At 41.1% G+C, this 24,643-nt stretch overlaps 1 protein-coding gene across 1 annotated transcript; it reads left to right on the forward strand.

The window, feature by feature from the left end:
* The first annotated feature begins 1,616 nt into the window (after positions 1-1,616).
* On the forward strand, positions 1,617-14,538 carry LOC110521936 (uncharacterized). Its single transcript, XM_021599911.3, has 2 exons — positions 1,617-2,154; positions 8,078-14,538. The coding sequence occupies exons 1-2, from the start codon at positions 1,851-1,853 to the stop codon at positions 9,613-9,615; spliced, it is 1,842 nt and encodes a 613-aa protein (XP_021455586.1). The 5' UTR covers positions 1,617-1,850; the 3' UTR covers positions 9,616-14,538.
* The last annotated feature ends 10,105 nt before the right edge of the window (positions 14,539-24,643 follow it).

Here is a 24,643-nt window from a genome sequence, read left to right on the forward strand (position 1 = left end):
AATTGTTTGTTCTGTTTGCCAATACAAGACTGGGTCTGTGGAAGCTTGGCCTATTAGTGGTAGATTTGGGGGAGAATTTGACATGTCAGTTGGAATAGTGATAGATTTTTGGAGGGACCCTTTTCTCTACAGCCAATCAGTGAGCAGCTTCCCTTCCCCCACACCTCAGGCAGTTCTGTTACTCACAACACTTCCCCTGCTTCCTCAGCAATGGCCTTGTCATTTTTTACAATGAGGAAATAATGTCATTTTTACTCGTACCTCAGCCAGCATTGTGAATGGTGTCTGATGCAGTGACATACTAGACCATGGCAGTAAATCTAATACTTAGGAGTTTTTAGTCATGCATGAAACGTCTGGGGTGATTCTGTGGTTATAAGTTACTTACCATGGAATACATTTCTGCCCATGCTGGAAGGGTCTGAATCAAACCTAATGTCCACCTGGCACACTGGCAGGGTCTTAATCAAACCCAATGTCCACCTGGCAGGGTCTGAATAAATGTCCACCTGGCACACTGGCAGGGTCTTAATCAAACATAATGTCCACCTGGCACACTGGCAGGGTGTGAATCAAACCCAATGTCCACCTGGCAGGGTCTGAATAAATGTCCACCTGGCACACTGGCAGGGTCTGAATCAAACCCAATGTCCACCTGGTACACTGGCAGGCTCTGAATCAAACCCAATGTCCACTTGGTACACTGGCAGGCTCTGAATCAAACCCAAAATCCACCTGGTACACTGTCAGTGTCTGAATCAAACCCTAGGTCCACCTGGCACACTGACAGGGTCAGAATCAAACCAAATGTTAAGGGGAGGGAAGATTGGTCATTGTTGTTCTACTGCCTGATTGTTATGCAACAAAACTGTTTACAAAAGCTTTGTTAAATCAGCACAACAGTTTTCAGTGGCGCTACCATAATTGCAACAGGGTTTTCTAATGATCAATTAGCCTTTTAAAATGATAAACTTGGATAAGATAACACAATGTGCCATTGGAACACAGGAGTGATGGTTTCTGATAATGGGCCTCTGTATGGCTATGTAGATATTCCATAAAAAAATCAGTCGTTTTCAGCTACAATATTCATTTACACCATTAACAATGTCTACACTGTATTTCTGATCAATTTGATGTTATTTTAATGGACAACATTTTTGATTTTCTTTCAAAAGCAAGGACATTTCCAAGTGACCCCAAACTTTTGAACGGTAGTGTACATCTACATGATGTATTGTTACACCATGTAGGAGCAGTATCAACCTTGTCTGTCCATTATATACATCTACATGATGTATTGTTACACCATGTAGGAGCAGTATAGACCTACAAGTAGCTAGCTACTTATTTAGATTTAGTTTAACTTAATGAAACTGTCTTAAATGTGCTGTAGTAAAACAAAAAATATTTGCACTAATCAATCGACACATTCCTGTCTTTGATGTCTCAATATAATGGTATTCTTTAATTAAATCCCTTTCAAAACATCTTTGTCTGACAATAAAACATGATCCTCAACTGCGTTTCCCACTCCAGTCAGCAGACGGCGATGTGCGTCTTTCAGGCGATGCTGCTAGCGTGACGTATAATCTAGTGGACGGTTCTTCATAAACAGCTCGTCAACCACCTCGGTAGCTGGCTAGCCAACATAGCCGAAAGATTCAAGCTATTTAGACGCTTTCAGTGTATATTAGCTTCTGTGTTTTAGACACGCTTCTGTCTTATTTACTTGTTAACCTATTTAATATTACGTTATTTTTTATTAGTCAGCTATAGTAGCTGGCTGGTTAAGTTAGCACTAGCCTAGTCGCTAATGATAGCTAGCTATCTAGCTAACGTCCCCGAACATGAGCTCCCTAAACTACTCCCCTCCTGTTAAAGAAGAGGAGGTCTGCTGGACGGAGAAAGAAGCTCTGGGGCTGAACATTGTCGTGAAAGAGGAGAAGGAAGAGGAGGATGTCACAGTAAAACAAGAAGTAGAGGGTGAGGCTGTTACCGTGAAAGAAGAAGAGGAAGACTCGTTCAGAGTGAAAGAGGAGGAGGATGTTACAGTAAAAGAAGAGGATGCAGTTTTTGGAGTGAAGAAGGAAGGAGAGATTACTGTCACATTGAAAGATGAAGAGGTGGAAATCAGAGATCTGAGTAACACCAGTAAGTATCGCCTTAAATTCGTTTTTAACTTTGGATATTCGGAGTTGGCTCGTCATTACCTCTTCAACGGAGGGCCCTAGAATTATGACTGTTATGTCTAGAATCAGACTATGTAGAGAGCAAGCTACCCCTTGTTTGACTTAACATATATATTTGAGAAGAGTCTATCTGCTGACCGCAGACTGGGGGGCATGGCTTGTAGTGGTTTTCATGTAGTGATTTTTTACAACACACGTTGCTGCCCAATAGTGCCATGCGAGAGTTGAGTTGGCTAGACCAAAGATTATGGATATACTGACAAGATGTCTCTTCGCCCTAACAAGGGGAGTCGTTGTCCACAAAGCGGCACTGCTGGTTCTCTAGCTCACACCTTTCTTTGGATTGGTGGATACTAATAATTATTGTAATCATTTAAAAAATATATATTCTATGAGAGTTGTTGAAGTCAACCGCCTGTATTCAATGGAGAGAGATGTTAAGCTACTAGCCTCATGTCATGAATATGCATAACCATCTGGAGACAAATCCTATAGTGTTTTATTTGAACACACCATTCTATACAGTCCACCTGATAGAGGTTCATATCTGACAGAGATGAACACACCGTTTTATACAGTCCACCTTCAACTATGACAGACAAAATGAGAAAAATAATTCCAGAAAATCACATTGTAGGATTTTTTATGAATTTATTTGCAAATTATGGTGGAAAATAAGTATTTGGTCAATAACAAAAGTTTATCTCAATACTTTGTTATATACCCTTTGTATAATTTTTTTTTTCTCATTTTGTCTGTCATAGTTGAAGTGTACCTATGATGAAAATTACAGGCCTCATCTTTTTAAGTGGGAGAACTTGCACAATTGGTGGCTGACTAAATACTTTTTTTTGCCCCACTGTAATTACTCCTGTCTATACAGAAATAAATAAAATGCTATATATATACTTTTTGGATGTCTTTAATCCCTTATTTATGTCACTAAAGTCTTTACACATTTTGTTACGTTACAGCCTTATTCTACAATAAATAAAAATCCTCATCAATCAAGCAATGCCCCATAATGAAAAAGTGAAAAAAAGGGTTTTAGAAAAAATGACACATTTATTTAAAGAAAACGTTATTTTTATTCTTATTTATTATTATTATAAGTATTCAGACCATTTACTATGAGACTCGAAATTGAGCTCAGGTGCATGTTTCCATTGATCATCGTTGAGATGTTTCTACAACTTGATTGGAGTCCACCTGTGGTAAATTCAATTTATTGGACATGATTTGGAAAGGCACACACCTGTCTGGCCACCACAGCATTCTGCAGCGATACGCCATCCCATCTGGTTTGCGCTTAGTGGGACTATCATTTGTTTTTCAGCAGGACAATGACCCAACACACCTCCAGGCTGTGTAAGGGCTATTTGACCAAAAAGGATAGTGATGTAGTGTTGCATCAGATGACCTGGCCTCCACAATCACCCGACCTCAACCCAATTGAGATGGTTTGGGATGAATTGGACTGCAGCGTGAAGGAAAAGCAGCCAACGAGTGCTCAGCATATGTGGGAACTCCTTCAACACTTTTGGAAAAGCAGTCCAGTTTAAGCTGGTTAAGAGAATGCCAAGAGTGTGCAAATCTGTCATCAAGGCAAAGGGTGGCTACTTTGAAGAATCTAAAACATATTTTGATTTACCAATTTTTTGGTTACTACATGATTCCATATGTGTATTTCATAGTTTTCATGTCTTCACTATTATTTTACTATGTAGAAAATGGTTAAAAAAAATTAAGACAAACCCTGGAATGAGTAGGTGTGTCCAAACTTTTGACTAGTACTGTATATCTCATTGATGTTTCCTTGCTCAGAACATGAGAACATATGAAAGCTGGTGGTTCCTTTTAACATGAGTCTTCAATATTCCCAGGTAAGAAGTTTTAGGTTGTAGTTATTATAGGACTATTTCCCTCTATACCATTTGTATTTCATTAACCTTTGACTATTGGATGTTCTTAGAGGCACTTTAGTATTGCCAGTGTAACAGTATAGCTTCCGTCTCTCTCCTCGCTCATCCCTGGGCTCGAACCAGCAACACAACGACAACAGCCACCACATCGAAGCAGCGTTACCCATGCAGAGCAAGGGAAACAACCACCCCAAGGCTCAGAGCGAGTGAAGTTTGAAACGCTATTAGCGCGCGCTAACTAGCCAGCCATTTCACTTCGGTCACACCAGCCTCATCTCGGGAGTTGATAGGTTTGAAGTCATAAACAGCGCAATGCTTGATGCACAACGAATAACTGCTGGCAAAACGCACGAAAGTGCTGTTTGAATTAATGCTTACGAGCCTGCTGCTGCCTACCACTGCTCAGTCATACTTAGATACTTGTATGCTCAGTCAGATTATATGCAACGCAGGACACGCTAAATAATATCTAGTAATATCATCAACCATGTGTAGTTAACTAGTGATTATGATTGATTGTTTATTATAAGATACGTTTAATGCTAGCTAGCAACTTACCTTGGCTTACTGCATTTGCGTAACAGACAGTCTCCTTGTGGAGTGCAACGAGAGAGAGGCAGGTCGTTATTGCGTTGGACTAGTTAACTGTAGGGTTGCAAGAGTGGATCCCCCGAGCTGACAAGGTGAAAATCTCTTTCTGCCCCATCATTGAAAATAAGAATGTGTTCTTAACTGACTTGCCTAGTTAAATAAAGGTGTAAAAAAAAAAAAAAAATCAGCAAATCGGCGCCCAAAAATACCGATTTCCGATTGTTATGAAAACTTGAAATCGGCCCTAATTAATCTGCCATTCCAATTAATCGGTCGACCTCTACCCCCTTCACTGGTAGGCTAGGCCACATTCCAACGACAACGGAATGAGAAATAAAATCCGATTCCAGTTCCACATTATATAAAGGAACTTCCATGCAACCCGTCTCCATGCCTTGTACTAACACAGTTGCTGAAGTGTCAAAGATAAAACACCCTCCAACATGAAGGGCTTCCCCAGTATAGTACTGTAGAAACAGCCTCCAACATGAAGGGCTTCCCCAGTATAGTACTGTTTTTAGAAGGTTATACCAAGGATAATTTGACGTTCTGATTTTGAATTGTAAGACCCCTTCAAGTATCAACAAAAATATAAAAAAGTTAATTTATGTCAAAACATGATTTGGCCATACTGCTGTAACCCATAGTAACACATTGGATAACATTCACAACATGGAACAACAGTAACCATAGTAACATTGTTTCCCCAAAAAATCTAAAGTAAGTTTGTTCGGAAGTGTCAGTCCTTTATGAGATATATAAAAAAAGTCTTCAACCCCTTATTTATGTCACTAAAGTCTTTCCACATTTTGTTACGTTACAGCCTACAATAAATACAAATCCTAATCATTCTACACACAATACCCCATAATGAAAAAGCAAAGATGGGTTTTTAGAAAAAAATTCACATTTATTAAAAAGGAAAAAACAAATGCCTTATTTACCTAAGTATTCAGACCTTTGCTATGAGACTCTAAATTGAGCTCAGGTGCATCTTGTTTCCATTAATCATCCTTGAGATGTTTCTTCAACTTGATTGGAGTCCACCTGTTGTAAATTCAATTGAATGGACATGATTTGGAAAGGCACACACCTGTCTGGCTACCACAGCATTCTGCAACAATATGCCATCCCATCTGCTTTGCGCTTAGTGGGACTATTATGTGTTTTTCTACAGGACAATGACCCAACACTCCTCCAGGCTGTGTAAGGGCTATTTGACCAAAAAGGAGATTGATAGAGTGCTGTGTCAGATGACCTTGCCGCCACAATCACCCGACCTCAACCCAATTGAGATGGTTTGGGATGAATTGGACCGCAGAGTGAAGGAAAAGCAGCCAACGAGTGCTCAACATATGTGGGAACTCCTTTAAGACTGTTGGAAAAGCATTCCATATACACTGTTCAAAAAAATAAAGGGAACACTTAAACAACACAATGTAACTCCAAATCAATCACCCTTCTGTGAAATCAAACTGTCCACTTTGGAAGCGACAATGATTGACAATACATTTCACATGCTGTTGTGCAAATGGAATAGACAACAGGTGGAAATTATTAGCAAGACACCCCCAATAAAGGAGTGGTTCTGCAGGTGGCGACCACAGACCACTTCTCAGTTCCTATGCTTCCTGGCTGGTGTTTTGGTCACTTTTGAATGCTGGCGGTGCTTTCAGTCTAGTGGTAGCATGAGACGTTGTCTACAACCCACACAAGTGGCTGAGGTAGTGCAGCTCATCCAGGATGGCACATCAATGCGAGCTGTGGCAAGAAGGTTTGCTGTGTCTGTCAGCGTAGTATCCAGAGCATGGAGGCGCTACCAGGAGACAGGCCAGTACATCAGGAGACGTGGAGGAGGCCGTAGGAGGGCAATAACCCAGCAGGAAGACCGCTACCTCCACCTTTGTGCAAGGAGGAGCAGGAGGAGCACTGCCAGAGCCCTGCAAAATGACCTCCAGCAGGCCACAAATGTGCATGTGTCTTCTCAAACGGTCAGAAACAGACTCCATGAGGGTGGTATGAGGGCCCGACGTCCACAGGTGGGGGTTGTGCTTACAGCCCAACACCGTACAGGACGTTTGGCATTTGCCAGAGAACACCAAGATTGGCAAATTCGCCACTGGCGCCCTGTGCTCTTCACAGATGAAAGCAGGTTCACACTGAGCACATGTGACAGTCTGGAGACGCCGTGGAGAACGTTCTGCTGCCTGCAACATCCTCCAGCATGACCGGTTTGGCAGTGGGTCAGTCATGGTGTGGGGTGGCATTTCTTTGGGGGGCCGCACAGCCCTCCATGTGCTCGCCAGAGGTAGCCTGACTGCCATTAGGTACCGAGATGAGATCCTCAGACCCCTTGTGAGACCATATGCTGGTGCGGTTGGCCCTGGGTTCCTCCTAATGCAAGACAATGCTAAACCTCATGTGGCTGGAGTGTGTCAGCAGTTCCTGCAAGAGGAAGGCATTGATGCTATGGACTGGCCCGCCCGTTCCCCAGACCTGAATCCAATTGGGCACATCTGGGACATCATGTCTCGCTCCATCCACCAACGCCACATTGCACCACAGACTGTCGGATGCTTTAGTCCAGGTCTGGGAGGAGATCCCTCGAGACCATCCACCACCTCATCAGGAGCATGCCCAGGCGTTGTAGGGAGGTCATACAGGCACGTGGAGGCCACACACTATTGAGCCTCATTTTGACTTGTTTTAAGGACATTACATCAAAGTTGGATCAGCCTGTAGTGTGGTTTTCCACTTTAATTTTGAGTGTGACTCCAAATCCAGACCTCCATGGGTTGATAAATTTGATTTCCATTGATCATTTTTGTGTGATTTTGTTGTCAGCACATTCAACTATGTAAAGAAAAAAGTATTTAATAAGAATATTTAATTCATTCAGATCTAGGATGTTATTTTAGTGTTCCCTTTATTTTTTTGAGCAGTGTATTTTGAGTAGTTTACCACTTTTTTGGTTACTACATGATTCCATATGTGTTTTCATATTTTTCACTATTTTCTACAATGTAGAAATAAAAAATAAGAATAACCCTTGAATGAGTAGGTGTGTCCAAACCTTTGTCTGGTACTGTATATCTCATGAATGTTTTTACATTCAGTTAAGAAAACCACTTCTTCCATAGTCAAACAATGTAAGGAAAGCTTCTTTTTTTTTATCAAAAGGGACGCTGTCAAAATGTTTTGAATTCAAATTGATTTACCCAGCCTACAAAGCACTACAGCCACTCTGTGATGACCAGTTCTGCTCTTTTATTGAGGTATCTATTCTAGGTTAAACCTCATAGGAAGACAGCTTTATCATGTGTAGGTTTCATTCAGGTCTCTGTTTAACTAGATACTGTTTGTCTTTGGCAGGAGAGAGACCAGACTCTCACTATGACAGCAGGAAGAGTCCTTCAGAGGAACCAGACCCAGAGACGCCCAAACCAGCGAGACAACACAACTGCTCCCACTGTGAAAAGAGTTTTCGCTGTTTAGGGAACCTAAAACGCCATGAGAGGACACACACAGGAGAAAAGCCATACCACTGCTTACAATGTGAAAAGAGATTTTCCAGATTAGGGGACTTAAAAGCTCATGAGAGGACACACACAGGAGAAAAGCCTTTCCACCCTGGGAACATTGGAAAGAGTTTTATTCAGTTAGGAAGCCTGAAGGAGCATGAGGGGATGCACACAGGAGAAAAGCGTCATCACTGTTCCCAGTGTGGAAAGAGTTTTACTGTGTTAAATAACCTGAAAAGGCATGAGAGAATACACAAAGGAGAAAAGCCATTTCAATGTTCCCATTGTGGAAAGCGTTTTACTCAGAGAGGGCACCTACAAGAGCATGAGAGAATACACACAGGAGAAAAGCCTTACCAATGCTCCCAGTGTAAAAATAGATTTTCACGAGTAGGGGACCTAAAAGCTCATGAAAGTACACACACAGGATTAAAGCCTTACCACTGCTTCTTATGTGAAAAGAGATTTTCCCGATCAGGGGACCTAAAAGCTCACGAGAGGACACACACAGGAGAAAAGCCTTTTCAATGTTCCCAGTGTGGAAAGAGTTTTACCCTGTTAGCTAATCTGAAAAGGCATGAGAGAATACACACAGGAGAAAATCCTTATCACTGTTCCCACTGTGGAATGAGTTTTATTCAGTTAGCGAGCCTGAAGGCACATGAGTGGACACACTCAGAAGAAAAGCCTTTCCAGTGTTCCCAGTGTCGAAAGATTTTTACCCTGTTAGCTAACCTGAAAAGGCATGAGAGAATACACACAGGAGAAAAGCCTTACCACTGCTTCCAATGTGAAAAGAGATTTTCCCGATCAGGGGACCTAAAAGCTCATGAATGGACACACACAGGACAAGAACCGTTCCATTGTTTCCAGTGTAGAAAGCGTTTTACCGTGTTAGCTAACCTGAAAAGGCATGAGAGAATACACACAGGAGAAAAGCCTCATCACTGTTCCCACTGTGGAATGAGATTTATTCAGTCAAGGAGCCTGAAAGAGCATGAGTGGACACACACAGGAGAAAAGCCTTTCCAATGTTCCCAGTGTGGAAAGAGTTTTATCGTGTTAAGTAACTTAAAAAGACATGAGAGAATACACACAGGAGAAAAGCCATTCCAATGTTCACATTGTGGAAACAGTTTTACTCAGAGAGGGCACCTAAAAGAGCATGAGAGAATACACACAGGAGAAAAGCCTTACTGCTGCTCCCAGTGTAAAAATACATTTTCCCGAGTAGGGGACCTAAAAGCTCACGAGAGGACACACACAGGAGAAAAGCCTTTCCAATGTTCCCAGTGTAGAAAGAGTTTTACCGTGTTAGCTACCCTGAAAAGGCATGAGAGAATACACACAGAAGAAAAGCGAGGCGCCGAAGATGTGGATGTTGAATAAGGCAGCCCCCCGCACCTCTCTGATTTAGAGTGGTTGGGTTAAATGCGGAAGACACGTTTCAGTTGAATGCATTCATTTGTACAACTGACTAGGTGTCACCCATTCCCTATTATAGAGCTCTGCTCAGCCTATAAACATGAAAGCAAGGTTATATTTAATGTTCTACATTATTATTATTAGGGGCAGCCGCCAAGTTATGAAAATTATGGTATGTTCTGAAAACTGACTTCAGGTTTTTGAGGAATCTAGCCTCGCAGGAAGACAGTTTTATTTTATGGAGGTTTAATTCCGTTCTCTTTTTAGTATTTAACTAAATACTCTGTCTTTGGTAGGAGAGGGACCAGACTTCTCACTGTTCCCACTGTGGAATGAGTTTTATTCAGTTAGGGAGCCTGAAGGAGCATGAGTGGACACACACAGGAGAAAAGCCTTACCACTGCTCCCAGCGTAAAAACATTTCACGAGTAGGGGACATGTGCGAATACACACAGGAGAAAAGCCTTTCCAATGTTCCCAGTGTGGAAAGAATTTTACCTGGTTAAGGAGCCTGAAGGAGCATAAGAGGGCACACACAATAAAAGTCCAACCACTGCTCTCTCTCTGTGTGGAAGGACATTTTCCCAGTCAGCGATCCTGAAATCACATGAGAAAGGCTGTATTCCTACTTATATTTTTGACTGAGAATTTGTGTTTTTGTTTTGTGCCACATGAAATCATATTGTTTATGATTATACCAGTCTATATAAGGTCCGACAGTTGGCATTGCACGTCAGAGCAAACTCCAAGCCATGAGGTCGAAGAAATAGAGGTCGAAGAAATTGTCCGTAGAGCTCAGAGACAGGATCGTGTCGAGGCACAGATCTGGGGAAGGGTACCAAAAAAGGTCTGCAGCATTGAAGGTGGCCGCCATCTTTCTTAAATGGAAGAAGTTTGGAACCACCAAGACTCTTCCTAGAGCTGGCCGCCCGGCCAAACTGAGCAATCGGGGGAGAAGGACCTTGGTCAGGGAGGTGACCAAGAACCCGATGTTCACTCTGACAGAGTTCCTCTGTGGAGATGGAAGAACCTTCCAGAAGGACAACCATCTCTGCAGCACTCCACCAATCAGGCCTTTATGGTAGAGTGGCCAGACAGAAGCCACTCCTCACTAAAAAGCACATGACAGCCCACTTGGAGTTTGCCAAAGGGCACCTGATGACTCTCAGACCATGAGAAACAAGATTCTCTGGCCTGATGAACTCTTTGGCCTGAATGCCAAGCGTCTCTCCTGACGTAAAGCATGGTGGTGGCATCATCATGCTGTGGGGATGTTTTTCAGCGGCAGGGACTGGGAGACTAGTCAGGATCGAGGGAAAGAAGAACACACACAGAACACACACAGGGGAGCAATCTTTTAGCTGTGATATACGTGGGAAGAGTTTTGGTACATCTGACTATCTGAAGACACACCAGAGAACATACACAGGAGACAAACCTTCTAGCTGAGATAGTCTGATAAAAGATCTCTGAAAATACATACATGAAGGAGTTGTTTCATGGAATCAATGTAATCAATGAAATAATGTCACAATGTAGAATGTTTTTAACATTGTGGTAGAATTATTTGAATTAATTTCACAATGTAGAACCCTAAACGTTTGATTTAACAAAACGTCCCTTTAAAAAGTTGTTACTTTTACCACGTTGGTGACCCACTTGAATCAAATGCAACACTCAAATGTAGCTAGCTGTTTTCTACAAATGTTCCTCTAACTGTTACGGTGCGTGAATGAGGACCCAAAAGCGAATTAACGTAAACAGAGCTTCTTTAATGACGAAACACACGTAGGCTCAGATGGACCGGCAGGTTCCGACAGGACAGGACAAGGTTGCAGCAAACATGACGATAGTCTGGTTCAGGCATGAACAACACAAACAAGAATCCGACAAAGACAGGAGCAGAAACAGAGAGAGATATAGAGGACTAATCAGAGGGAAAAAGGGAACAGGTGGGAAAAGGGGTGACGAGGTAGTTAGGAGGAGACAAGGCACAGCTGGGGGAAAGAGGGGGAGAAAAGGTAACCTAACACGACCAGCAGAGGGAGACAGGGTGAAGAGAAAGGACAGAAACAAGACACAACATGACAGTACATGACACTAACCAGTGATGTACACATTATTCCCAGACTCCATGTGGTTTTTGAGCTGTTTTTGCAACCAGGACTTGCAACCATATCTCCCTCCTCTCGACGATTTATTTCAGCATGATATCGATGAGTGATGACAAATAACTGTTGCATTCCTTTGTTTAGCGACCCCTACATTTAAATGCATCACTCCAAAATGTAGCTGACTGTCTTCTGCAGGTTGTCCTCTAACCAGTGAGGTAAAAGATATCTCCCATTTCCATGTGTTTTTTTTAGTTGTGTTAGTTTCAACAGCACATACAACCTGATTTCCCCCCTAATCGATATCAGTGATTTTTGGTGTTGTGCAGTTTATTGTGCAGTTAATAAGGTGCTTGTTTAAAAAAAATACAAGTAATATGATTATTGTGGCAGATGTTTGTGTAGATAGTACATTTTATTTCAATTAATCACAAACTGTTTCTGCATTTGGACTATTGATTTGGACACGTTTAAACTGTGACATTAATTTCAACGTATTTGAAGCCTATACACATGGACGCAGTATAATAAATTGGTCTATAATCAGCCTGACAAAAGATAGATGTTTTATTATTCCATGCCTCACCATTAAGTGAATTATTGCCAATACATATTAACAAAGGTCTGTACATTTGTTTTTGATATTTCCAATTCATGTAACATTTAGTAATCATAATTATTTATGTAACCAACTGACAATTTTGGGGTACAATTATATTGACATGGTTGCCCTGCTTTTAGAGTATCAGGGTTCATTCTCAGATGTGCCAACCCAAATTTACTAGAGCATGACATTAGGGACTGGGCCCTGATCCAACAACATGCCTATCGAGTGAACCCTGAAAAGAGAGAGAAGCTCCTCTGTGAGGTGGAAAGTTACTACGGATATTGCAGGAGTTGGTCGCTGGTTGTCTTAAGGGTGGGCAGTCAACAAGTTTTGCGTTTAGCCAGTGCTTTGCCATGGATCACAATTTATTGCATGTTTTTCTGTATTGGAGTTGTGTTTGGGCTCGTTTCAAGGGGACAAGAGTTCTAGAACGTAGGGTGTTTTAGGAAGATGAGAGTTCTAGAAGCTAGTGGCGAAAATATAGGATATATTTGTTGTCTTAAGGGGGAAGGTGTTTGGTTTTTCCATTTATGTTTTGAGGTTGGACTTTAGCACGTATAGCTTGTTAGCACGTATAGCTCGTTAGGACGTATAGCTCGTTAGTCAGTATGTGTTACACCTGTGCTGGCTTGTCCATCTCGTTAGTGGGAAGGTGTTTCAGCTGAGCTGGTCCAGGTGCTATTTAAGAGTGTCTGGCCCAGTGCTCCAGTTGTCTTGATAGATGTGGAGAGTCAACACCTTTTAGGTTTGCTTCTTTAAGTTTGGTGTGGGTTTTTCTTTTGTTTGACTCTTCTTCGGCAGATTTAGTGGGTCTCATGGTGGGTGTCTTTTAGGTCCCAGTTATTTTTACCAGTCAACTTTCAGTCGACACCCCCATAGTGTCTTTCAGAACCCCTCCTAAACCCCTACCAGTTTCATTTTGGTTTTTGTCACTGACTCTTTGTTAGTTCCCTTTTCTATTTAAGTGACATTTCTGGTTTTCTTGTTGGTGAATGTAATAACAAACAATGTAGTAAAACAAGCTCATATTTTAGGTTGGATATTGCATCCAATTGTTAATATTTTAATCAATGGCATTTTCCTTAGATTGTTCAGTAGTCTTTCAGTTGTTAATCTTCTGTTTTTTATCCTCTTATATATGTTGGGGTAAATATATATATATATATATATATATATATATATATTTTTTCTTCTTCTGTGAAGCCATTGTTGCATCCATGCCTGAAATGTGCTTTTAAGTTCCATAGTTTCTGTGTTGTGGTATGTGTGTGTTTCAACATGGCTTCCTGAAATTCCCCTCATTGCTAATTGGAGCTGACCCCGCCCCCTCGTCAGGATACAGCTGTATCTCATTATACTCCTTCCAGCTATATAAGCCAGTGTTCTGTTGCTCAGTAGAGAGCTGAAGGTTTGTACTGTGTTAGTTGTTGCTGAGAGAGAGAGCCTCTTTAATGTTCTGAGTTTGTTTTTTTTCTCAGTTTTTGTTGTGAAGTAGTTTGTATTATTCTTTCATTTGTTCCCAGCCTTTTTTGCCATTCCAAATAAAAACCCCACTTGGGTTTTCGATCAGCAGACCAAGCTTACCTCAATTACGAGATGGCTAAAAGTTGCAGACCATGTTTTTCTCCATTAGGAGGACAAAGGTTGTCGACCATTGCTGAATCTTTTTAACCATACCACGTGGTTAAACTCTTAGACTATCGATACCGACAGAATAAGAACAAGTCTTTGATATTGATTACTAGTCTGCAGCTAGGATTTCGGTATCATTGAACGCGAAGAACGACAACCACCGAAACATCCATTCTATAACAAATGAATGTCACTTTGAACTATCCCCTTTAACCACATCCGCGAGAGGGAGAGAGATGGACAATTCTACAAAAGACACAAACTTTTCACCAGCGATCAAGACTACACACTGAGCGTAAATATATATATTGATTGCAATCGTTCCCGAATGAGTGAGCATTCATGTGTAAAGGATTAGCATTTCAATTGTTATAATCATTAACTGTAGTGACTTCTTAAGTCGACCCCCACTTCCCCTTTTGTCTAACAAGCCGCCATGCCGGTTTAGCCACTAGGGCACATTCTTTCATTACATTTGCCTTGTTTGTTTGTGCATTTCTGTGAATTACTTAGTAATAAATAAATGATTTAAGACAATTGATGTATGGATGACTCATAGTGAAGACTGGGTTCGTGCAGATAACCAACAATTTATGACGTTTGGAATGAGACTAACGTGAGGTAAAGTAAATAATTCATTAATTCGAAGACTTTGATCAGAAAATATCTGAAAAGTTATTTTAGGAAATAACTTTGTGATCTGAATATTATATTCCTTGGTGCCCCGACTTCCTAGTTAATTAGTTACGTGATTAATCAGTTGATCGCATAATAACTACAGAGAATCTTTGATAAAAACTATATTTCTTCAGTTAATGATAAAGACACGACACTAGGTAAGACTTGGTCGGATCACCCTGTATTTTGGTTAGTGCTAAGTTGGGTAGGCAGGTAAGGTAGGAGAGGGGGCTTTGATATTTACTTGCTTTGCTTTGATTCCGTCCAGCCCCTTTCCCCAAAAATTACAATGTGAGGGAATAAATTCCCTGTAAACGATACCTTTGTCATCCTTACTCGCACCTACAGTCCCATACCTCTTTCACTCCAAGGGGAAAGTTGTAGCAGGGTGTTGCGTTCCCTCCTAGAGTCGTACATAACATGTGCTATATAAATAAAGCATGATTTGAACATATTGCAAAAGAAATTAACAACCAATCAACAGACTCTTGCTAAACCAATGAACAAATGTGTTGGTATGAAAAACATATATCCCACTATGTCAAAATAGTGCATGCTATGTACCTTTAGTATCACTTTTCAACCAACCCAGTTCATTTGTTGAAAATGAAAAATTTTGAAATCAACCATACATCAAAGGATTCAACTACTGGAAACTGAAACAAACAAATGGATCAACCAGATCAATCCCACTTTTCCAGCCTGCTGAAGGCGTGGTGGAGTGGTAAACACCACCCCCGGCTCGACCAGGGGCTTGAGGTGGTCTCCCACAGCACTGATTATGTCATGTTCTGTGGCCTTGCTGTTCCATTTCTTGACTGCCCCTGCAACACAGAAATAAACACATTTAGTCATATTATATAAAACACTCAACATTATGGATATGGAGCATCCATGGCCTCAGTTACACCTGGCACCTAAATGTGACTTCTGTCATCTGTTCACTCCAAGCTGCATTAGGTTCAGGTCTATCAGGATGGGCCTTTGACATAGTCAGGACACCGAATATGCATCAGCAATGTAAAGAGATGGGGTGAATGAGTGGGGAAAAATACATTTTACACAAATGTTATAGGTCACATACAGGTGTTCAGCAGATGTTATTGCAGGTGTAGCGAAATGCGTGTGTTTCTAGCTCCAACAGTGCAGCAATATCTAACAATTTCACAACAAATACCTAATACACACAAATCTAAGTAAAGGAATAAGAATATATAAATATATGCATAAACAATGTCAGAGCAGCATAGACTGAGACAGTTTACACATATGAGATGTGAAATGATATGTAAACATTATTAAAGGGACATTATTAAAGTGACTAGTGTTCCATTTATTAAATGGCCAATGATTTCAAGTCTATTTGTAGGCTGCAGCCTCTCTGTGCTAGTGATGGCTATTTAACAGTCTGATGGTCTTGAGATAGTTTTTCAGTCTTTCGGTCCCACCTGTACTGACCTCACCTTCTGAATGATAGCGGGTGAAGAGGCAGTGGCTCAGGTAATAACAAAGAATAAATGTGTGTGCCTGAGGTGAAATTAACTTTCATACAGCCAGGAGGGTTGAGAAATTAAATATCAGTGGACAATTCCCTTTTGCTTACATGATGACGTGATGAACCGCTAAGAGGACATAAATATTTACGATCTAAACCATGTGTGACCTCACCTCTGGCTGAAGAAGTGTTCTTCCTAACCAGTCCCTCAACAGCTCTCTGACTGAGCTCCACCCTCACTGGGTCTTCAGAGGAGAGGAAGGCTGAAGAGGGATGGAAGGTTGAATGGATCAGTCAGTCCATAAAGTGTAGAGCTGTTGTCTGACCAAATCACTATTTTAGTAGTTCATTAAAGTAAATTAGGCTTTATGACTGCTGGATACCAACTATCAATCACTTAGGTCATATATTTTCAAGTAGATACATCCTTGGGACGTCCCTAACCCATTAAAGTTGACATTTAAAATGGTTAAGGTAGGGTTTAGGGTAGGGATGTCCCAAGGATCCCAGATAGCATTGACCATTGTGCATTCCTCCGTCTCTTTTACGTAGCAGGTGTAAAAGAAACACAGACAAGACAAGTAGGCGCTCAGGTCATTATGGTCATTGTAGTTTAAAAAATAGCATCTAATCATGTCAATCTGTGTGTGGGGTTGTTTGAGAAGAATGAGATTGTCAGCCCTAACAAACCATTCTAGCAGCTCATCAGGCTCTGAAAAAGTCTTCATTGATGATGCTTTCCTTCTATTCTAGGGCACAGCAGAGGAACTTCATTGATTCCACTCCTTCATCAATACAAGCAGTGAACATCTGAAATTCACCCTCACCTTTGATGCGCATGAAACAAGTTACCTGGACATTTTGATTAAGAGGGAGGGGAGTGGCTTTAGCACAGACCTATACAGGAAGCCGACGGGCAGGAATTCCATTATGTGGAGACAGCTTCCACCCTACACCCCTAGCCTCTCCATCAGCCAATACAGTCATATACACAGAGTGACTATGACGAACAATCTGATTGTCTGGATGAGCGTTTCAGACAGCGGGGTTACCCTGAGGAATGGCTGCATGACGCAAGTGATCATTATAAAAATATGACCCAGGATAACAGCTTGAACCCCCCCTCCCTCCAGACCAACACGTTCAATGCTTCCTTCAGTACTCCCCAAACCTCCCCACCTTCCAGACCAACACGTTCAATGCTTCCTTCAGTACTCCCCAAACCTCCCCACCCTCCAGACCAACACGTTCAATGCTTCCTTCAGTACTCCCCAAACCTCCCCTCCCTCCAGACCAACACGTTTAATGCTTCCTTTAGTACTCCCCAAACCTCCCCACCTTCCAGACCAACACGTTCAATGCTTCCTTCAGTACTCCCCAAACCTCCCCACCCTCCAGACCAACACGTTCAATGCTTCCTTCAGTACTCCCCAAACCTCCCCTCCCTCCAGACCAACATGTTCAATGCTTCCTTCAGTACTCCCCAAACCTCCCTCCCCCCAGACCAATACGTTCAATGCTTCCTTCAGTACTCCCCAAACCTCCCCTCCCTCCAGACCAACATGTTCAATGCTTCCTTCAGTACTCCCCAAACCTCCCCTCCCTCCAGAACAACACGTTCAATGCTTCCTTCAGTGCTCCCCACTTGGTAAACAGTTAGACCACATCATTAAACTTCTTATGGCTGCAGGGGCAGTATTGAGTAGCTTGGATGAAAGGTGCCCATTGTAAACGGCCAGCTCCTCAGTCTCAGTTGCTAATATATGCATATTTTTATTAGTATTGGATAGAAAACACTCTAAAACTGTTTGAATGATGTATGTGAATATAACAGAACTCATATGGCAGGCACAAACCTGAGAAGAAATCCAAACAGGAAGTGGGAAATCTGAGGTTGATCGATTTTCAACCCAGCCCCTATTGAATACACAGTGGGATATGGATCAAGTTGCACTTCCTAGGACTTCCACTAGATGTCAACCGTCTTTAGAAACTTGAATGAGGCTTCAACTGTGATGTGGGGCTGAATGAGAGCTGAATGAGTCAGGTGTCTGGCAGAGAGCCAGGTCCTGGTCATGCGCATTTCACATGGTAGCGACCTGCGTTCCATTGCTTCTCTACAGGCAATGGAATTCTCCGGTTGAAACGTTATTGAAGATTTATGATAAAAACATCCTAAAGATTGATTCTACGACCTGTAATATAACTTTTTTAAGTTTTTGTCCGACGTTATGCTGGACCTGCACGAGCGTTTGGATTTGTGTACCTAACGCCCTAACAAAAGTACCTACTTGGACATAAATAATGGACATTATCAAACAAATCAAACATTTATTGTGGAACTAGGATTCCTGGGAGTGGATTCTGATGAAGATCATCAATGGTAAGGGAATATTTATAATGTTATTTCTGATTTCTGTTGACTCCAACATGGTGGATCATTTTATTTGTTTTCTGAGCGCTGTTCTCAGATTATTGAAAGGTTTGCTTTTTCCGTAAAGTTTTTTTGTAATCTGACACAGCGGTTGCATTAAGGAGAATTACAGTGGGGCAAAAAACGATTTAGTCAGCCACCAATTGTGCAAGTTCTCCCACTTAAAAATATGAGAGAGGCCTGTAATTTTCATCATAGGTACACTTCAACTATGACAGACAAAATTATATTTTTTTTCTCCAGAAAATCACATTGTAGGATTTTTTATGAATTTATTTGCAAATTATGGTGGAAAATAAGTATTTGGTCAATAACAAAAGTTTATCTCAATACTTTGTTATATAACCTTTGTTGGCAATGACAGATGTCAAATGTTTTCTGTAAGTCTTCACAAGGTTTTCACACACTGTTGCTGGTATTTTGGCCCATTTCTCCATGCAGATCTCCTCTAGAGCAGTGATGTTTTGGGGCTGTTGCTGGGGAAAAACGGACTTTGAACTCCCTCCAAAGATTTTCTATGGGGTTGAGATCTGGAGACTGGCTAGGCCACTCCAGGACCTTGAAATGCTTCTTACGAAGCCACTCCTTCGTTGCCCGGGCGGTGTGTTTGGGATCATACTGAAAGACCCAGCCACGTTTCATCTTCAATGCCCTTGCTGATGGAAAGAGGTTTTCACTCAAAATCTCACGATACATGGCCCCATTCATTCTTTCCTTTACACGGATCAGTCATCCTGGTCCCTTTGCAGAAAAACAGCCCCACAGCATGATGTGTCCACCCCCAGGCATTGTTACTTTGGTCCCAGCTCTCTGCAGGTCATTCACTAGGTCCCCCCGTGTGGTTCTGGGATTTTTGCTCACCGTTCTTGTGATCATTTTGACCCCACGGGGTGAGATCTTGCGTGGAGCCCCAGATCGAGGGAGATTATCAGTGGTCTTGTATGTCTTCCATTTCCTAATAATTGCTCCCACAGTTGATTTCTTCAAACCGAGCTGCTTACTTATTGCAGATTCAGTCTTCCCAGCCTGGTGTAGGTCTACAATTTTGTTTCGTGTCTGTTTGAGGTTGTGGACAGGTGTATTTTATACTGATAATAAGTTCAAACAGGTGCCATTAATACAGGTAACGAGTGGAGGACAGAGGAGCCTCTTAAAGAAGAAGTTACATGTCTGTGAGAGCCAGAAATCTTGCTTGTTTGTAGGTGACCAAATACTTATTTTCCACCACAATTTGCAAATAAATTCATAAAAAATCCTACAATGTGATTTTCTGGATTTTTTTTGCAAATTTTGTCTGTCATAGTTGAAGTGTACCTATGATGAAAATTACAGGCCTCTCTCATCTTTCTAAGTGGGATAACTTGCACAATTGGTGGCTGACTAAATACTTTTTTGCCCCACTGTATATCTATATTTCTATGTCTAACAATTGTATTTTCATCTACATTTATAATGACTATTTCTGTAAAATGATGTGTCTCTGCAATATCACCGGATGTTTTTGGAACTAGTGATATATGATATATGCGCCAATGTATACTGAGATGTTTTTATGTGAATATGAACTTTATCAAACAAAACATATATGTATTGTGTAACATTAAGTCCTAAGAGTGTCATCTGATGAAAATCATCAAAGGTTAGTGAATCATTTCATCTCTATTCATGGTTTTTGTGACTCCTCTCTTTGGCTGGAAAAAGGGCTGTGTTTCTCTGTGAGTTGGTGGTGACCTAACATAATCGTTTGTGGTGCTTTCGCTGTAAAGCCTATTTGAAATCGGACACTGTGGTGGGAACAACAAGATTATCTTTAAAACGGTATAAGATACATGTATGTTTGAGGAATTTTAATAATGAGATTACTGTTGTTTTGAATTTGGCGCCCTGCACTTTCACTGGCTGTTGTCATATCGATCCCATTAACAGGATTGCAGCCATAAGAAGTTTTTTAAAACACTGGTACATCTTGATCACTGATCCACAACTGGAGAATACGTTTAAAGAACCCCAGAGGGTAGTCTTCAGACACTCCCCCAACATCAGTCAAATGGTGGTGAGGTCTGATCTTCCACCGGCGCCACGTAGTACCTTCCTAGATAATGTGCCGGACGGTAATTATAGATGTGGCCAATGTACCCAGTGTAACTTTACAAACAAATGTACAGAGTTAAATCATCCTATTACAAGCCAGACCATTAAGATTAAGGGCATCGTTACATGTTCCACAGTAAATGTGATCCACCTGATCAAGTGTATTTGTGGTCTTTGCTGTGTAGGAAAAACAAAACGAGCTCTGTAAACAAGGATAGCAGCACACAGGAGTAATATCAGGACCCTTGACCAGAGAAACAAGGATAGCAGCACACAGGAGTAATATCAGGACCCTTGACCAGAGAAACAAGGATAGCAGATCACAAGAGTAATATCAGGACCCTTGACCAGAGAAACAAGGATAGCAGAACACAGGAGTAATATCAGGACCCTTGACCAGAGAAACAAGGATAGCAGAACACAGGAGTAAGATCAGGACCCTTGACCGGAGAAACAAGGATAGCAGAACACAGGAGTAATATCAGGACCCTTGACCGGAGAAACAAGGATAGCAGATCACAGGAGTAATATCAGGACCCTTGACTGGAGAAACAAGGATATCAGAACACAGGAGTAATATCAGGACCCTTGACCAGAGAAACATTTCATGGAGGCTCGTTACAACATCAGCTCTCTGAGTTACTTTGGTATCGAACATGTTAAATCTCCTAGGAGAGAATAAACTGATAATATATTATTGAGAAGAGAATTAGATTGTGGACCATGTCTCCTAGGGGTCTGAACCAAGAGTTTGATATCAGACCATTTCTAACATGAATATATCACGTTGATGTGTCTTTCCTTGCAGGTTCCCACTTTGTCATTATATACATATACAGTATATTATTGTCTGAACTACTACATGTGGTCATTATATACATATACAGTATATTATTGTCTGAACTACTACATATGGTCATTATATACAGTATATTTTTGTCTGAACTACTACATGTGGTCATTATATACAGTATTGTCTGAATTACTACATGTGGTCATTATATACAGTATATTATTGTCTGAACTACTACATGTGGTCATTATATACATATACAGTATATTATTGTCTGAACTACTACATATGGTCATTATATACAGTATATTATTGTCTGAACTACTACATGTGGTCATTATATACAGTATATTATTGTCTGAACTACTACATGTGGTCATTATATACAGTATATTATTGTCTGAACTACTACATGTGGTCATTATATACAGTATATTATTGTCTGTACTACTACATGTGGTCATTATATACAGTATATTATTGTCTGTACTACTACATGTGGTCATTATATACAGTATATTATTGTCTGTACTACTACATGTGGTCATTATATACAGTGTATTATTGTCTGAACTAGTACATGTGGACATTATATACATACACATGAAGCTTTTGTAAACAGTGTGCGGGCCTTCTTGTTCTTTTACAAAGCTTTTGTAAACTGTGTGGGGCCTTGTTCTTTATCAAAGCTTTTGTAAATAGCGTGTGGGCCTTCTTGTTCTTTATCAAAGCTTTTGTAAACAGTGTGGGGGCCTTCGTGTTATTTAACAAAGCTTTTGTAAACAGTGTGGGGGCCTTCTTGTTCTTTATCAAAGCTTTTGTAAATAGTGTGCGGGCCTTCTTGTTCTTTAACAAAGCTTTTGTAAACAATGTGTGGTCCTTGTTCTTTATCAAAGCTTTTGTAAACAATGTGTGGTCCTTGTTCTTTATCAAAGCTTTTGTAAACAGTGTGTGGGCCTTGTTCTTTATCAAAGCTTTTGTAAACAGCGTGTGGGCCTTCTTGTTCTTTATCAAAGCTTTTGTAAACAGTGTGGGGGCCTTCTTGTTCTTTATCAAAGCTTTTGTAAACAGCGTGGGGACCTTCTTGTTCTTTATCAAAGCTTTTGTAAAAAGTGTGTGGGCCTTCTTGTCCTTTATCAAAGCTTTTGTAAACAGTGTCGGAGCCTTCTTGTTCTTTATCAAAGCTTTTGTAAACAGTGTGTGGGCCTTGCTCTTTATCAAAGCTTTTGTAAACAGTGTGTGGGCCTTCTTGTTCTTTAATCGATTTGATAAAACAATCGTCAACACATTAATGATAAATGTCCAAAGACACTATGTTTACATGGGTATTGGGATCTACCCTCATTGATCTGTCAGTAAGCTATGTTTACATGGGTATCGGGATCTGACCTCATTGATTTGTCAGTAAGCTTAGTTTACATGGGTATTGGGATCTGACCTCATTTATCTGTCAGTAAGCTATGTTTACATGGGTATTGGGATCTGACCTCATTGATCTGTCAGTAAGCTATGTTTACATGGGTATTGGGATCTGACCTCATTGATTTGTCAGTAAGCTTAGTTTACATGGGTATTGGGATCTGACCTCATTTATCTGTCAGTAAGCTATGTTTACATGGGTATTGGGATCTGACCTCAATGATCTGTCAGTAAGCTATGTTTACATGGGTATTGGGATCTGACCTCATTAATCTGTCAGTAAGCTATGTTTACATGGGTATTGGGATCTAACCTCATTGATCTGTCAGTAAGCTATGTCTACATGGGTATGGGATCTACCCTCGTTGATCTGTCAGTAAGCTATGTTTACATGGGTATTGGGATCTGACCTCATTGATCTGTCATTAAGCTATGTTTACATGGGATCTAACCTCATTGATCTGTCAGTAAGCTATGTTTACATGGGTATTGGGATCTAACCTCATTGATCTGTCACTAAGCTATGTCTACATGGGTATTGGGAACTTACCTCATTGATCTGTCAGTAAGCTATATTTACATTGGTATTGGGATCTGACCTCATTGATCTGTCAGTAAGCTATGTCTACAAGCCAAATGTGCTGAGATGGAGCAGCTGAACTCAGCCAACTGTGCTGCGATGGAGCAGCTTAACTCAGCCAATTGTGCTGAGATGGAGCAGCTGAACTCAGCCAACTGTGCTGAGATGGAGCACCTGAACTCAGCCAACTGTGCTGAGATGGAGCAGCTGAACTCAGCCAACTGTGCTGAGATGGAGCAGCTGTGACTCAGCCAACTGTGCTGAGATGGAGCAGCTGAACTCAGCCGTTTTCAAGTTAAATTGTGTTGTGAGGGAGTAATTTCCTTCTTTGATCACTTTGAGGATGTGAGCTAGCCTAGCTTCTTCCTGAGATGTCATGTTGCCATCTTGCGTTTCCAAGGAGGCCATGGTCAGAGGTTCTTTCTTCGTCGTTTCTTGACCTGCTTCTTGGCCTCCCTTGCCTTGTTTTTGTCTCGTAGGCATATCACCACACTTGGCTACAGTGTAGTAATCAGTATGTTGTTTTTGTCTCATAGACATATCCCCACACTTGGCTACAGTGTAGTAATCAGTATGTTGTTTTTGTCACGTAGACATATCCCCTCACTTGGTTACAGTGTAGTAATCAGTATGTTGTTTTTGTCTGGTAGGCATATCACCACACTTGGCTACAGTGTAGTAATCAGTATGTTGTTGTTGTCTCGTAGACATATCCCCACACTTGGTAGTGTACTACAGTGTAGTAATCTGTATGGGTGAAGTTAAAGTTTTAGGATAAGTTTGTTAAAGATTTATCGGGAGCTCTCGGTCACGCTTCTTCCTTCGCTGCATGACAGCCAGAGAGGTGAGAGGTCACATGGTTTAGATGGTAAATATTTGTGTTCCCTTAGCGGTTCATCACGTAAGCAAAAGGGAATATGTTTGATCATCTATGTTTATTTATTTAATATCCACTGATAATGGTGTAATTTCTCACCCCTTTTGACTGTATGAGTTATTTTCCCCTCAGACACACACATTTGATATTATGGTCATTTGTGTCAAATGTACTTTTCCCCACTCATTCACCTGATCTCTTTACATTGCTTATGCATATTTGGAGGCCTGACTGCGTCCAGACTGTCAAAGACCCATCCTGGTAGATCTGAACCT

Source organism: Oncorhynchus mykiss, chromosome 4 (assembly GCF_057628025.1).
Source record: "Oncorhynchus mykiss isolate SJ-2025 chromosome 4, ASM5762802v1, whole genome shotgun sequence".
Taxonomy (NCBI): Eukaryota; Metazoa; Chordata; class Actinopteri; order Salmoniformes; family Salmonidae; genus Oncorhynchus; species Oncorhynchus mykiss.